We start from the raw sequence: 16,804 nt of genomic DNA on the forward strand, positions 1-16,804 counted from the left end.
GCTTTTGATATTACAGCCGGCTGATGTAAGAAAGAACTTAACTTTTTCTCTTACCTGATCCAATGTAATTTCAGTGTTTTGACCTACTACAGGCCACGGGGATACGAATATCCCAAGTTTTTCTAGTGAGTTCCCCTGCCCCTCAGCGCTGATTGTCCCTTGCTCCTTCTCTCCACTTGCAACCCATTTTTAACCCCAACCCTTGCCAAAGGCACGTGTGACTCCTGAGGTCGTTGCACCCACAGCCTGCCCTTCGAGCTCGCTGCAAGAGAGAAAAGCTCACCAAGTGTTGTCACAGTTCTTGGCATCCTCCTGATGCGAGGGCTTTTGCAATATCTCATTGCTAATGGTGAAGACACAACGGCATCCTGGAGATGCAGAGCGAGGTGGTACCCGGGTGGCAGCGGCTCTTCGGAGGAGGAAACCACCGGTACCATCTCGCACCACCCAGCTGGACTTCTAGTTACCATCCACCATGGTCTGCTAGGAGGTGACCTAAAAATCAGCATCCATCTCTGCCACGACAGCCCATGACTCATCCACTCTCCTCAGTCTTAAAATTAAAGCCTCCAAAAATGGAGATTGTCATCTGGGAATATACAAAGTAGCACTTGAGAGAACTTAGTATAACCAGAAGGGAAAAAAAAAGACATTGGGACTTCTACAGGGACAATTGTCAAAGCTGTATAGCACCACCATTTATTACATATAAGGATTTGTGTCCTTAATAATGGTTTCTTCTCTCTATATTACAAAGTTTTTAAAACCTAGAAGAAAGAATAGCTGTGTTTCAGGGTTATCAGTCTTACGGGTGTGCTCTGATCTACCATGTTGTCTTCCCAGCTAGTGTGACCCTGATGGACACCAGTGAGCCCAAACCTGCAGAACCCCTTGAGGAACACATCCAGCTTTCCTATAAAATTTGCTGAAGGAACTTCATTAATTAAAAACTTTCCTTTGCCAGGTCTATGAATTAATAGAAATCAGTATGGAGGGGGGTTATTTATATCTGCATGTCAGTGAAAATACATTTAAGTACACATGGTAAAGCCCAGGCTATGGACTTGTTCAACTCATCAACTTTAGTTTTGCATTTAGGCATCTGCCTTTAGGGAAATGCCTGGGATCCACATTTTTTTCAGAAAGTGACTGTTTTGGCCTGCTCTTTATTTGCCTTGGTTGCCATGTCTCCACTGAAGTGGAAGGGAAACCACTACGAAACCAGCGCAAGACTAATGGAATTGGGGGTTTAAGTTTGACAGTGATTCAGGATCCCTGAAGCTCTTTATATGATATTCAGCCCTTCAGTGTTACCCATAAAGAGAAACAATAACACATGCAGCCCAGAACTGGTTAAGAAAGCACCAGGCTCCTCCGGCACAGAGGGACACCGCAGCCCAGCCCCGTTCGGAGCCGTTTCCCCAGCGATCACCCCGTTCCCGAGAGGTTTCCCTGCTCACACGGGCGCGCAGCAGCAAAGCTTTGCCAACATACACGACTACAGTAAATCGGCTGGTGCTTGTTTGGACGCAGCTATGCGTAGCGGCTCGTTGTGCCAGCGATAGCGATGCAGGGAGGCAAGGAGAGCGGCTCCTGCCGTCTGGCAGAGCAACCCGTGCCACGAGCTGTCCCCAGCCACGCGAAAGCGGCTGTGTTTGTCCTCCCTGAGGAGCCGGCAGGGCCGGGTGCTGGGATGGCTGGTGTTACAGGTACCGCTGCCATTGGGAACCTGTCACTCCCACCTCCCCGCACAGCGGGGTCCTGCGCTGGCCGCCGCCTCTGCAGCATCTCCCCGGGTCGGTCCCCGCTCTGCATGGACACCACCAACCCGGGGCAGTGGTTAGTGACAGGCAAGGCTGGAGCCAGAACAAAACCCTCCGAACTCCTAATTGCACCATTGCCAAAGCCACATGGGAGCTGCAGGAAGATCACAGCATCACAGAATCACAGAATCCCAGCATGTCAGTGACTGGAAGGGACCTCGGAAGCTCATCCAGCCCAATCCCCCGCCGGAGCAGGAACACCCAGATGAGGTTACACAGAAGGTGTCCAGGCGGGTTGGAATGTCTGCAGAGAAGGAGACTCCACAACCTCCCTGGGCAGCCTGGGCCAGGCTCTGGCACCCTCACCGGGAAGGAGTTTCTTCTCAAATTTAAGTGGAACCTCCTGTGTTCCAGTTTGCACCCATTGCCCCTTGTCCTATCGCTGGTTGTCACCGAGAAGAGCCTGGCTCCATCCTTGTGATCTCCAACATGTGCTGCTAAAAAGATAGGAATTCAGAGAGAGCGTGAGGTGACCAGCTAGTGACATAGGCAGAAAGCTCAGGGATGTTAAGCAGGAAACGAAGCCCCAGCCTGGAGCTGACCCTCCCATCCCTTCCCAGGCTTCAGATCGTGGGCTTTTTGCCCCTCAGAGGAGGTTCCCACCTCCCCCTGTCCTTCTGCAGCTCTCCCACAGCACGGCTGTGTGTTTCTCCCACTCCACACTGGTCTTTACTGGGGAGAAAGATCTGTCTGTATTTTGTAGGTAAGGACTAGACTCTTCCACTGTTTTTCCAGTTGCAAGTCTTTTTGCAACTCCCCATGATAACAAAACCCCTCCATATCTCGTGCTACAGTGGATTTGGGAGATAAATTTCCCTCCCCTGCCTACCAGCAGCTGCCGTACCCATTGCTCCTGTGCAGACTGCAGGTTGTTTTCTCCGGTGTACACAGCTACCTGCATTCACCCGGCACCTATTTTATGTGCAACTGGTATAACAGCAAAGGCTGCTTCTCTTCTTTGATGTGTTTCTACTGGAAGAATATTCTATTTCATGGTCATTCAGTGCTGGAGGCAGGTAACCGCGGGGTGCTGCGGGCAGGGCTCAGGCTGGTCGGGCAGGCTGTGGGTGCTCTCTGCCCAGCTGTCGCAGGTGGGAAGATGCTGACACTGAAGACCCCTCCCCAGTTCACTGCTGAAACCCAACTGGTGAATACCCACTTCAAACAGTGCAAAAATGTTGGTGAGCAAAACTTTTCTGGGCTAAATTTCAGTTCCCACTCTGGAGGTGGTGACGGCGGGAGAGCCTGGCGAGGCTGGCCGGTCCCCAGAGCATTCCTGCACCAGCGATGGGGAGAGGTTTTCATTAGCCAGGTGGGACAGGGCTGGAGAACTCACTGCTGGTACAAACCCTCCTGGGATCCTCTTCCAGCTCCTGCTAGCGCTTTCCCTCTTAGATCCTGGGGTGCTGGAAGAGCAAGGTGACAACCTTACACAGCACAGAGCGGGCTGGCGGTAAAGCCACCCTCTCACCGAGGAAATCAGTGCCATTGCCACAGCCTGCCCAGGAGCCGTGCTCGGCAGTGTCTGCCCCAACAAGCACAGCTCTGCACCGGGGAGAGGCAGAGGTGGCCAACAATGGGACCTGCTGGGGCCACGGCTGCTGCTGCGAGTTCTGCTGCATTTGGAAACAAAGAGTGAAACCAAACCAGCCGAGCAGCACCTGCACTCGCCAGCTGCAGCAGCGGCTCTGCAGAACATCAGGAGAAGCTGCAGAAAACCCAGCAGCCGACAGGTCCTCAGCATCACTCCCAGGTAGCGCACAAACACCACGGCAGGTCGGCTAATGGGAGCAGAGCTCTGACACCCCCGCGCTCGCCCCTTTCCCTCCCACAGTGGCGGGATGTCCCCGGTGACAGAGAACAGCCACCACCCAGGGGCAGGGTGGCCGTACATCGCCCACGCTGGGGTAGCCCGTGGCCTGCGACGTCCCAGTCCCGTGGTAGGGATGCTGACTGATCTCGCAGCGCTTTCCCGGGCATGCTGAGCCATCTCCCAGCGCTTTCCCCCGCCACCCCCGGGAGGCTGGGAGCCCCTCCCCGCCGGCCCCCGGTCCCCTTCCCATTCGGCAGGTTACCGGCCCCCGCAACTTATCAAAAGTGGAGAAGATGGCTCCTGCCGCAAGGAAAGGAGGGGGACCGAGGGCGGGCGGGCGCTGCGAGGCAGCCGGGGGAGGCCGAGGGGAACAGGAGCGGTGGCTTTTTGGCGTCTCCCCCGCCCCCGCAGCCCGGGGATGCCTCGGCCCCGCCGGCGATGCTCCAGCCGCGGGACGCCCCGTCGGGGCGGCAACGGGCGGCCCCGCCTGCGCGCTGCTCCCCGCACCGGCCCCGGCATCGCTCCGCACCGGCCCCGTTCCCGTTCCGCGGGGAGGGCGCGGCCGCGGCACGCCCCCCCCGCCCCTCCCTCCCGGAGCCGCGCCGCTCCGCCCCTGCGCCGCCGCGGAGCGCAGCGCGGGCGCGCAGCGCGATCCACCCCGCCGGTGCCACCGCCGCCTTTGTGTCTGGGCGCCGCCCCGTGCGCGGAGGCGGGACCTGCGCGGCGGGGCCGGCGGGCGGCGGAGCCGCGGGCGCGGGCAGCCCTCGGCGGTGCCCCCGCAGGCTCCGCGCCCCCGGACCGCGGCTTGGCCGCGCATGGACGCGCGTTCCCGCCTGCACCGTGAGTACCGCCGAGCCGCGGCCGCGGAGCGCGGGGGGTCCCGAGGGGCGCGGGGATGCCGCCGCCTCCGCCCCCGGTGCGGGCTGCTGCTGCGGAGCGGGGCGTCCCTGGGGCCGGGTCGGGCTGCGGGTCCGCGGAGCGCGGGGAGGGAGCGCTCGGGCGCCGCGGAGCCTCCGCCGGGGACAAAGGAGCGGCCGGGAGAGCGGGGGCAGCGCGGCCCGGGGCTCCCCTCGGTGCGCAGCCCTGGGGCGCGGAGCGCGCTCGGTGCCGCCGCCCCCACGCCCCGCACCGAAATGACATTTCGGGTGTCTCTTCGCGGTCGTTCCCTTCAACCCGCCTGAACTGAGGCATCGGGCTCGGCGCAGCTCCCGGGCGATGCTGCGCCCCTTCCCGTTCCGTTCCGTACCGGGGAGCCGGGCGGGCTGCGGCGGTGCCTCCGCGGCTGCTGCCGGTCCCGCGGGGCCCAGATGCTGCCGTCCCTCTGCGAACATAACCCCAGTTTTCAGTCTTGGCCGCTTTGAAGAGGGCTCGGGTGTGCTGGAAGTTCATTGCTGGGGATTCAGGGAACCTCGGGGCAGTGGGTGTGAGCTCGTGCCTGTTCTGGGGAATTCAGAAGAACCTCCCCGAGCCCTGGCAGGGCTGGGCCGCCGGAGCCGGGGGTCTGTGTGTCCCCCAGACCTGCCAAGGGCAGGGGACAGCGTGTGCCGAGGGCTCCGAGGAAACAGCTGGGTTTGCTCGTGAATTCCGTGAGACTGGACTGGGGAAGGGTCGTGTCTGTGATGGCACTACTGGAAGTTCCTTGCTTTTTGGGAAATAAAAATGATCCGTACCCTGGGTCTTTTTGATATACCTGTCACTCCGGTTAAATCCCTTCATTTTGCTTGTGCACAGCTGTGAATTTCAGATAAAAGCTCCGGCCATGTGCCGTTCTTGGCTTTAACCTCAGGTGTTCCGAGTCATTATAATCCTTAGGAACGGGTGAAATATAAAGCATTTTCCTCATCGTTACATGACAGGAGAAGTGACTTAATCTGGTGGGTTTTGCCGTTACGCATGTGCTCGCCCGGATCCTCGACAGGGAAGGTATGCTTGCCATGGCAACCTCGGTGCAGAGTGCAGCCACTTTTTTGGCAGTAGCAAGACTTATTAAAGAAATAGGAACAGCTGATTTCGCAATTGATGTAATTATGAATAAATTGTGCGTCTTGGAGAACACGACCTCTTTTTTTGAGAATATTAATGTTGCTTCAGTTCATAGGTGCTGGGAAGGAAAGGGAATCAGCCCCTTGAGGAGGTCATGGGTGTTTCTTTTCATGCAACTGCAGTCAAAGAAGGTTTTTTTCATTTTGCAAACAGTATTAATTACTGTAATTTATTTCAAAACCATACTAATTTAATGATCTTATAATGAAATATCTTGATATGTCTTGTTAGCTTGATGTCCATGTGAACTTTAACCTCTGCCAGTATTTGAAACGTAAAACTTTTTATTTGATAAACCAGTATTTTTTAAATCTTTTGTTATTATCTCACACAGGAGGAGCTTTTCTATGTGTTTCTGTCACACATAATATGAAACACTTTAATATAAGGTTTTACATGAAGCCAATTTTTGCAGTTGCTGAAGTAACAGTGATCATCACTAATAATTAATTGATTAGTTAGTGTTAAGCCCAGTGGATGCTGACGGAGCAGGGAGCAGCAGCTGGGCTGTGCAGAGCCTGGTGGCTGCTCGGCCGCGGTGCTGCCTGCGCCGGAGCCCGTGGGAAGCAGCGGGGCTGGGTCACGGGCAAACCTTCGCTCCTTGGGCCCAGGGGATTTTAGAAATGCTTCGCAATCATTCCTTAAAAATTTGTTAAAGTAGCAGTTACTTACAAAATGGGGTTTTAAAAGCAAGGCTGGCCATTATCTCTGGCACACTGTTAAAGCCACGAAACTTCAGATTAATGAGGGATTAATAGCCCCGGAGGTATTTGCATCTGTACAAAGCCTCGGCTGCCTGCATTGATCTTAAAGCAGCCGCCAGAGATGCAAAATACAGCAGAGCATCAAACTTCATCGTAAACCCAGAAACCAGGGATTAACCCACATCTGAACAGACGCTCCCGAGGAGAGGAGGCTGCGGTGACAGCTCCCACAGGGACCATTCCGTACCTGGGATCACGGGTGGGAGCGGGGGACCCATGTGCAGCAAAGGTCTCCCGGTGCTTCAGAAATGGGGAATTTCAGCCTGATGGACGTGCAGCCCCAACCCCACGTGCTGCAGGGTGATGTGTGGGCGGTGGCTCCTCCTGCGCAGTCCCAGGGATGCCCGCCCGTGGTCCCGGGTGGCTCTGCTTGGGCAGGGCTTGGGCTGGTGGCCCGAGACTCAAGCCTTCTGGGTAGGAGGACATGCTGCCCTTTAAATAAGGGTGTGTGAATCCATCAGACCCATCGCAGGCACTTTGGTCCACCAGAGCCGTGTCTGAAAGCCCACACCGATTAGCCTGTAAAGGGCAGTGTAGAAAACTGTCCTAGAAACAGTTAGTGCTACTTTATAGTATAAATTAATGATTTCGGTAGGTCTAAGCTGAGCAGAGACCAAGCACCTACATGTTGTATTAAGCCCTATTTAAAGATTTGTAAGAGCTTCTGCGTGTCTTTGGTTCTCATCTCAGCTCTCTCTAATTTTAGCCTGGTTTCTGTAGGCTTTAATTTGCCTGCATGGCAGATTGCATCGAATCCTAGGATGAGTCCTTCAGAACTGTTGGCTTTTTTGTCAGATTTTTTTTTTTTCCTGGGAATGCAGCAGTTTGTTGGTGGCAGATAAATCCTACATGGTTTACTGTGCATCTTCTCCAGGCAGATATATCTCTTTTAGTGTGACCTGCTGAGAAGCTATGGAAGAGTGGAAGGTGGAGAGAACCTTCAGGAGGGAGAACATGTTAGGCTGGGTGTGAGAGGCCTGCCAGCCCGAGGAGAGGCTGTCACAGGCAGCTCTGTCGCTAAGTGCAAAATTAGGCAAGTAAAGGAGCTTAAACTCGTACAGCTCGAGAGGTGCTCTGGTGAGGTGGAGCAAGTAAAATGGTAATGGATCGAGTTACGGTGAATAAAGAAAGGAAGCCATGAGCTCAGGAAGGCTACTCTCTTTATCATAAGGAGAACATTCTTCATCCTTTGGTTCACTCGTATCCTGAGTGAACTAATATATAGCTACAGGCCTTTAAGCTTATTGGAGGAAAATGCTTATTTTTTTTCCCCCAAATATTTTGCTGGGGCAAAGAAATGAAAAGAAGAGCTGGTGCAAAGAATATCCGAGGAGAGCGAGTTTAACCTTTCAGAAGCCTGGGAGACAGTGGGCAGAAGAAATGTGAATCTCTCAATTGGGTGAAGGGCAGCGATACCGTGAATTCAGGTCCAATAATCAATGTGTGAAATCATCGCTGGGACTCCTGAGAGTCTGTGCGAGTTCCCATGGATGGGAAACAAACACTGGGCTTTATGTCACAGAAATTGTCAGTTGTTACTATTTTTCCAATGATGTGCTTAAGGTGTGAAGACATACTTGTGAAATCTTTGATGCTTAGCTTATCAGTGGAATTTGATGCTTGGAGGATATGACACGGACTATAAATAGAGCAATCTTCCAGGTATGAAATAGGTACTTAAAGAGCGTTTTGATAAACAGAAATGCGTGTGAGCTGAGAAGTTCGTGCTGTGTGACACCGCGGGCAGCGTGGAGGAGCAACGTCGGCGGTCGGAGTCGGCGGCTGCAGCTCGACCTCGAGTCGCGGAGCTGATGCTCCACTCCCCAGGGAATGCTGCTCCAAAGTGGAGAATGGAGCAGCATTTAGAGCTTTGGTTGACTTGGGTTGTTTTTCAGCTGCTGATTTTAAAACACTGCTTTGTTGTTGTCCTTTTTTGGTACTTTTAAAATTTTTGCTGCAATTGACTTAGGGAAGGGTGTGGAAGAAGGATAATAGCATGCCAGGAGAAGATGACGTGGGTTTCTGCCTCACCTGTGTTGTCAGGAGTTGCGTGAGAGGCCATCACCAGCGCTGTCTTTCCTTTCTTCAGCATCACTATTCCATCTGTAGTAGGTGTCCCTCCCACCGTCTGCTCCTCTCTTGCGTCACTTTATTCTCAAATATATTAAAAAACCACATGCGAATGCCATATGTTCTGTTTCCAATGCCACATTCCCATCTTCTCTTCGTCGCTGTTCTGTGTTTGACCATTGAAGAATCTTTGGGGCAGAGGCTGCTCTTTGTCCCTGGTAGATGCTTTGGGAGATGTTCCTGGTCCTCATCACTGCTGACGGGCTGGAGCACCCCCTGGCAAAGGGACACGTGGGGACGGTCACGGGCGATGGAGGGGGAGGCAGGGATGAGGCTGGGGAGGGAGGTGTCACCCCAGCGAGAAGGGGCCCCTTGGTACCTGGTGGGCAGCTCCACTGCATAATTGGCGTAAAATCTGCTCAAGGTGTTGTTGGAGCGGTGGCGAAATCTCTTTGTACCTCGTGCTTAATTTTGCCTCAGGTATTTGATACCCTAATCAGCCCGTATGGTGCATGTGTTGGGCGGTTCCACCTCGAAGCATACTGAAGCTTTAGCTGTTGTTACAATAAAAATTCTGAGATTTTAAAGCCTGAGTACTAAATTGGTGGCTTTCAGCAGTTCTCTAATTATGTGAGACATTTTTTGTACTTAACAAATGGTTCTTATTCTTGCCAGCACTTCAGCCCGGTGTTCTAGGACTGTGGGTGTCAGGGAACAGAACATATTTCTGTGTCTGTGAATCTGATCCCACACGTTGTCTTAAGTGGGAAAATGTTCACAGCCCTTATATGGTGAGGGATTTTTTCCTAAATCCATCAGTTCTTTCTCCTGCAGTAATAATGCAGTTTTATCTTCCTGGTGCTTTGTAGGCTGGATATTGATTATGAACCAGAAATATGAAATGGTCTGTCTTTTTTTTTTTTTTTTTTTTTCCTGGCAAAAGTATCTCTGTCTTGTAAACCATTCAGAAATTGTTTCTAGAAATGGCTGGTGGTTTTCAACAGCAAATCAATGGATAGATGCCAAACTAATAGATAAGTACCCGGGAGCAGCAGGGGTACCAGTATTTAGTTCAGCCTGGTGTTGTGCATCTCTTCTTCATCTCTGCCTTGAGTTGACATGCTCCTCCTCGTTTCAGCCCTGTCGCAGCGCGGTTGCCATCTCGCATGGCTAGGTGCTGCAGAAGAACTGAGGTTTCTGCATGTCATGGCACAGTGACATGTTGCACGGCGATGTGCCCCGCGTTCCAGTCCTGTGCCGGAAGGTGTCTTGCTGTGTCATGCAGTGAGATTTGTGAAATATCTGAGTGACCAGAGCACCTCGTCATGTTCTGAATGAACGCTGGTGAGAGGCTGCTTACAAGTTCATGAACATGTGAAACAAAGGGTGAAGAGTTCTTTAGGCTGGGGGAAGAGCAGAATTACCCTCAAATGGATTTGGTTGAGGAATACTCATTTTTGCATTAGATATTCCTACCCACTGGCATAACACCCCAAAACCCTTTTGGTTTGTCACAGAAGGGCTTGCTAAACCTCATGGCCATGTGCAGGAGGAGGTGTGCTGGCTGCTGGGCAAGCTAGCGGTTGGGGCTGGAGCTGAGGATGGCCGTGCTGGGGCTGGAGGGGAGGATGGATTTGCTGGGGCTGGAGGGGAGGATGGATTTGCTGGGGCTGGAGCGGAGGATGGATTTGCTGGGGCTGGAGCTGAGGATGGATTTGCTGGGGCTGGAGCGGAGGATGGATTTGCTGGGGCTGGAGCTGAGGATGGATTTGCTGGGGCTGGAGCTGAGGATGGATTTGCTGGGGCTGGAGTGGAGGATGGATTTGCTGGGGCTGGAGCGGAGGATGGCCGTGCTGGGGCTGGAGCTGAGGATGGATTTGCTGGGGCTGGAGCTGAGGATCCCATCTCAGTGACGTGACACGGTGCCACCTGCGTTGGGAGGTTCCTTGCCATACGGGTGTTTTGGTACAAGGCCCGTGTGGTCACCCAGTCTGGAGGACGTTCGCCCGATGTAACGAGCATGGGTGCTGTTATCCACGGGTGAGCCACGTCATCTCGTGGCCTTCCATGACTGTCCTTGTTTCGAGGGGCTGTCTGTCGGTCCGCTCCTGCATGGGTGCATGGTGAGAGGGGAAGGAGATGGCCTAGTGTGGAGGTACGGAGGAGTGGGGATCCGTGGGGATCCGCAGGGATCCGTGGGGAGAGGAGAGGGTCAGGCAGCTGCTGGAGCTGCAGCCTGAACAGGGGATCCAGGATCCTCTTGGACTCTTTGGGTTGATGGTCACATTCTGCATTTCTTTGAGGGTACTTCTTCCTTTTTTCGTCTGTGCTTTGTCCCGTACCAGACTAGGAGGTTTTGCTTCAGCGGCTTGGCTTGCAGAATGTCCGGCACACTGTGTCCGTGCAGGACGGCACCCGGCGCCTGCGGTGACTTGTGTCGTGGGACAGGAGGGTCCACTAGCTCCCACCTCCTGCCCCGTGGGGGATGTCACCACAGTATTTCCTTAATTCTTGAGACAGTGAATGTGTCTGGGAGTCAACAGTCACATCTCTGCTGTGCTCGGGCCCAGAGGGACATCGTGGTCCCCTGCGGACGGCAGCAAACTGAGTCGTCATAGTACAGAAATTTAGTTATGATCGATATTAATAACATTCCAAGGTGTAATAATTTCTTTGAAAGCTCTACAACTGAGCAAACCTTCTTTATTTACGAAAGTGGCTATTTTAATTTTTAAGGCAGGGTTTGGATGTGGCAGTTAAGTAGAACAGTATCTTGCTTTCTGAAAGGAAGAAGCAGTAGGAGTTTGGAGACAAAATTTGTTTGTTTGGTTTTTTTAACAGTATTTTTTACCAAATACTTGATAGAATAACAGTTTATGTGAGAAAAGCTGGAACATAGCTGTATTTTATTTGTAGCCCCATATTGATATGGTCTGTGTAACAGCCTGGTTTGCGGTTTCTAAACGTCACCTGGAAGAGAGGGTTTGACTCGGAGGTGTCTCCAGGACAAGGGCGATCAGCCTCCCTGGGCGGGGGCTTCTGCCCGATGGGACATTGTGGGGAACAATGGTCTTGGGGAGAACAAACCTCAGTTCATATGGATGGATTTGTAAGAATTTTTTGTAGTGCCATAAAATATGGTTTTCTCTGTTTGTTCTGTGGTTGCAAGTGCTGCAGTATTTTTCTAAGTACTGAGGGTTTTTTTCCCAAGTAAAGCCACATTTCAGGATTCCTGCAGAAGTATCTGTGGAAGAGGCCACACGAAAAAAATCAATATTGACATGCTGGCCTCTGCTAGCACATCAGCTTTCCAATCCGTGCACAGAAACTCCTTTAAAGTAGGTATTTCTGTGCATTTTCCAAGACTAGTTGGTGTCTGTGCCTTCATTCTGCCAGGGAAAGGCACTCTTTTTAATGGGATGTCATTAACACTTTGCTGCTGACTATTTCCATTTATAATGGCAACAATACGTTAACTTCGACAAGTTAAAAATGAAGATCCCGGAGCTGCCAGTCAGCGCAAGAGCTGCTGGCGTTCTTTAATCGTCGCTGCTATTTTTGTGTGCAGAGATTTAGCATAAATAGGTGTGATGTGAAGTGTCAGACCATAGTTAGTCCTTGCCCAAGACATCGGAGTTTTGGAATGGCTCTCTTTGTATAAAATCAATCAAGAAAGTCAGTCTCTATCTATGATGAATGGTGGGGAAAAACAAACAAAAAGTAGTTGTATAATTTGCTACCCCCCAAGGTTTTTTTAATTTTAACTGGCTCTATGTCAAATACAACAAATAAATAGTTTCCAACACAGTGATGACCCTGCTTGTGAGTTGTTTGTTTTGTGCAGTAACTTAAAGATCTGCTCAATTTAGGGCAAATTCCAAGCGCGTGGAGCTAAATGGGGTGACACGGGTTGTCGCTGGCTTTGGCTCTGGTCCGTAGCTCTGTAGAAACACTGAGGTCTGCATCCCTCATTCAGAATATGGTACTTTAAAATACTCCTGGGGGTTCCTTATCCCCTTATCCAGTGGTGCTTGGGCTTGTTCCCCTTTCAATATTGGATATTATGTCTCAGCAGAAAGACTTTGGGTCATCATCCTTCTGGGCTCCGATGTTCCCCCAGCCCCTTGACCAGCCCTGCCCCAGGGAATGACACCGGGACCAGAGCGAGGAGGCAGGACACTGATGTTTCTCAGGACTTGCAGCTCCTGCAGTTGCGATATCATCTGTACATTTGGTTAAAGCAGAAAAAAACTCATCAGTGTTCTGTCAGATTAGCCTGAGATTAGATAAATCTTAATTACTTCTGCTAGATTTGATTCTGACTAGTCACACTCAACTCATGATAATAAGCTACGAGGTCACTTGGGGAGAAGCTGAGCAGTAGGATTGATGTCCTGCGCTATCAGAAGTGATTCTCCAACACCAGGTTTATTTGGAGCTCTCGCCTTTGCACTGGAGATGGTGCCGAGCGGCTCCCACCCCGTCCTGGGGTTTGGTGGAGATCTGTCATGTTTCCTCCAACTCATCTCTTTTATAAACTGACCTACTTAGTGACTTGTCACAGAGAAGTCTATACCTTTGCCTTCCTTTTCATCCTATTCTGAGCATTTTCCATATCTACTATGTCCTTCCCTTTTAGTTCAATGAGGGGACCGTTTTTTATAGCTTTAGAATAGCTCTGGGAAACCTTAAAGTAAAATAAATTGTGTCCTTTCTGTAATACTTTGTATTTTTCTAGTCCATTAGTCTGAATGCACTGACTTTGGCAGCATGGCGTGAACAGCATGAAAAAACTTAACCGGTATTAACAGAAATATAAGATTAAAAGAATACAATGAGTTTGTTCTTCTTAATAAATGCCTACCCAAAATACAATACCCTTTAAGAGGAAAGTTCATAGTTGACAAGAAAGAAAAAAGAGCGATTGTTATCTTTCTAATGAACTGATAAGTCTGGATATGACGTGATCTGCAGGAGCCACCTCTCAGTGTTCTCCATCCTCCTTCTCCAGCTACTTTACAATAGAGAACTTGGCTGCTTGTTTCTTTGGGGTTAAGAAAAAGCACTTCGGCATTGAATACAAACCCGTCATCTGCCCTTGTCTCTGACACACAATTTGTGTGTCTATACGAACGTATGTGTGTGTGTATAAGTATATATATAAAATACAGATTTATATGAATATATGCATAAAAATCTGAATTCACACTGACCACAGAGATTGCTCCATAATAATCTTCCATGCTGACAATAGTAGAGGGCCTGGAAACTTTGAGCAAGTGAAATGCAAAGCACTGAGGAGTTTTATGACTTTGCAAAACCTTCAGCACATGGTGGTGCCAGGGCTTCATTTTACCTCCTGTGGCTTCTCGGATCCCTCCGAAGGATGCGTGGTGGGGGAATTTGTGCTGGAACAGGTGACCCTGGGAACGGGGTGAGCAGAGCGTGTTTCAGGTGATGTGTTTAGGAAGGGTCACAATTGTCACACGTGTTTGGCAGGAGGTGATGAGTGAAGGCAGGGACTCCATGAAGCAGCGTGAAAGCAAACAGCACAAAAGAATTCTTGGAGCTGAATTTTCTCCTCGAAGTCTGAAGAGCATTAGTGTTCCTTGTTTATTATTGCAGAAAAGAAGGGCAAGCTGCTTGCGCCTGTTCCCCGGGGAGGAGCTGCACGGGTGGATACTGGCTCTTTGGAAAGCTGCTTGGGTGGGTTTTTTCCCTGTTTTGAATTTACCCAGAATCAAAATGTGAAATGTCAACATAAAAACTCCAGATTTTTCAAGCACACAAAGACTTTTCCAGGCCAGCTCTCTGCTTCTTCAGTCTCATGAAAAAGTTTGCACATCCACCATCTTTAGGTCCTGAATGGAATTTTTCCAGTTTATGATCGCTTCCCTGATAAGTATTACATTTTCTTCCTAAGAGTAGAGGGGAAAATACACGATTCTCTGCCTTGTACAGTAACTTTTGATGGCCTTCCATTTTGAAATGTTGTGGCCCTTTCAGCAGAAGAGCACGCTGAGGTTTGGGGTGGGTGGCCAGGCTTGCACTGGAGCTTTTCCCACCTCCTGAGAACCCAGGTGGCTTTGACCAACACATCAGTCCAACCTGGGAACATCCTTGGCTTTTGGGTCACTGGGCTGGGACACGGCCCGGAGCTGCTCGGTGTCCCGGGGCTGAGCACCAACATTTCGGGCAGGGAGCAGGGCCTGGCCCCTCAGCGCGAGAGGCGGCTCTGCCGCAGCTGTGCGGTACCTGCAGAAACACGGAGTCAAACAGAGTCCTGGTTTCTGAGGCTTTAAACAGTGTTCAGTATCGCAGCATCCCAGGATGTCAGGGGTTGGAAGGGACCTCGGAAGCTCATCCAGCCCAATCCCCCGCCGGAGCAGGAACACCCAGATGAGGTTACACAGGAAGGTGTCCAGGCGGGTTGGAATGTCTGCAGAGAAGGAGACTCCACAACCTCCCTGGGCAGCCTGGGCCAGGCTCTGGCACCCTCACCGGGAAGAAGTTTCTTCTCATCTTTAAGTGGAACCTCCTGTGTTCCAGTTTGCACCCATTGCCCCTTGTCCTATCATGGTTGTCACCCAGAAGAGCCTGGCTCCATCCTCCTGACACCCGCCCTTTATATATTTATAACCATGAATGAGGTCGCCCCTCAGTCTCCTCTCCTCCAGCTCAGAGCCCCAGCTCCTCAGCCTTTCCTCACACGGGAGATGCTCCACTCCCTGCAGCATCTTGGCGGCTGCGCTGGGCTCTCTGCAGCAGTTCCCTGTCCTGCTGGAGCTGAGGGGCCCACAACTGGACACAATATTCCAGATGTGTACATAAAAGTACATAAAACTGTTCCTTGAGCAAGGATGAGAGAAGGGAGATAAGAACCACTGCCCATAAAGTACCATCCCTGTGCACCGCAGCAGCTGTTCTGTGGAAGAATTAGTGTGAGAGCCAGTGGTTAATGATGAAAACACATGGCAAAACCGCGTTAATGCCGGAGGAGCATTAGTGCTGTGCTGCTGGGAAGCTTGGCTTGCCCTTCTGATCCTGTAACACAGACTTTCCGTGTGCAGAAATGTAGAATGTCAGTATTATTTTCTCATATATAGCATCTGTTTGTGTCTTCTAAAAACATATATTGCAGTTCTGTAATGCATTTAGTACTTCATGTATTTAATTTTAGTCGTGCGGCCTTAGTTGTAAACTGCCAGTTAAGCATAAATGGACAAAACAGATTTGCTATAAGATATTTCAAGATTCTTTTTCTATTTTTGTCGATTTCATTTGAACCAACTCTGCTCCAAGAAAACACAGAATTGAAAACCTTTTTTTTTTTTTTTTTTTTTTTTTTTTTGCAATGACCTTGAAGCCACCCTGTGCATCATTCCCTGAGCACAGAGGACCCCACATTGACAGTGAGAGCGGAGATCAGCCAAACCCCACAGCCTGGCCCCAGCGCGGGCGTTTGGTGCCGCTCCTCATGTTCCACACGTGAAGTACCCGGCTCTTGCCAAGCAACAGCAGAAGGGACCAACTCCAGCCTCCTCTGCCATCCAGGCAGAGGGGTGTGGGCAGAAAGCTTTTTGCTCACAAGTTTCAAGAAGTAAAGCAGGTATTTCCAAGGGCGTCACAGTAATGCGCTGCATTTCACCCCTCCATCCAGAAAGAGTATCTGGAAATCGCATGGTGGAAAAAGCCGTTAGTATTAAGGCACTTTCTCTGGTTTTCAACTGTGAACTGTAATTTACTGTGATTATTTGTTTCCTAATAAATCGTGGGTAGTTCATCTCAACATCAAAACACATTAAGCTTTTTGCTCTGATGTCTGTTACACAGGCTAATTTAATTCATCTTCTGAAAGGAGTTTATGACCAGATGCAGGAGATTTGCCTCTGAGATATCAGGCAGCTTGTTCTTTCTATCTGGATATACCCAGAAGGTCAAATTCTGCTCCTTTCCGTCCTCGTAATTTAATTGAAGTCAGGAAAGCTCCATAGGTATAGATGAAAGTACGCTCAGTAGATAGCAGTGCGGTACCGGAGGCTGCTGAATTCCAAGGAAAGGTGGTAGCACATGGGTGAATTGGCTGCTTCTCCAGTGAGAAAACCGTCCACCGATGTGTGTCCTGCAAAAACTTCCATCAGTTCAGCTGGAGCAGCTACTATTTAGCTAACAGAATTAAAATAGGGATTTTAAATTTAAATAGAATTAAAATACAGAGTAGTGACTACTGACACCATTTAACTGTGGATATAATGTGAATGCTTATTATTAATTAGTGAGTGAAAAAAGCT

General features: G+C 50.6%; 1 protein-coding gene across 1 annotated transcript in view; it reads left to right on the forward strand.

Moving 5' to 3' along the window:
• Window positions 1-3,801: 3,801 nt before the first annotated feature.
• Window positions 3,802-16,804, forward strand: part of LRRC7 (leucine rich repeat containing 7) — a 136,199-nt gene continuing 123,196 nt past the window's right edge. Inside the window, 2 exon segments of the mRNA XM_065655878.1 lie at window positions 3,802-3,871; window positions 3,874-4,476. Of these exon segments, the coding sequence (XP_065511950.1) occupies window positions 3,802-3,871; window positions 3,874-4,476 (673 nt within the window).

Source organism: Caloenas nicobarica, chromosome Z (genome assembly GCF_036013445.1).
Source record: "Caloenas nicobarica isolate bCalNic1 chromosome Z, bCalNic1.hap1, whole genome shotgun sequence".
Classification (NCBI taxonomy): Eukaryota; Metazoa; Chordata; class Aves; order Columbiformes; family Columbidae; genus Caloenas; species Caloenas nicobarica.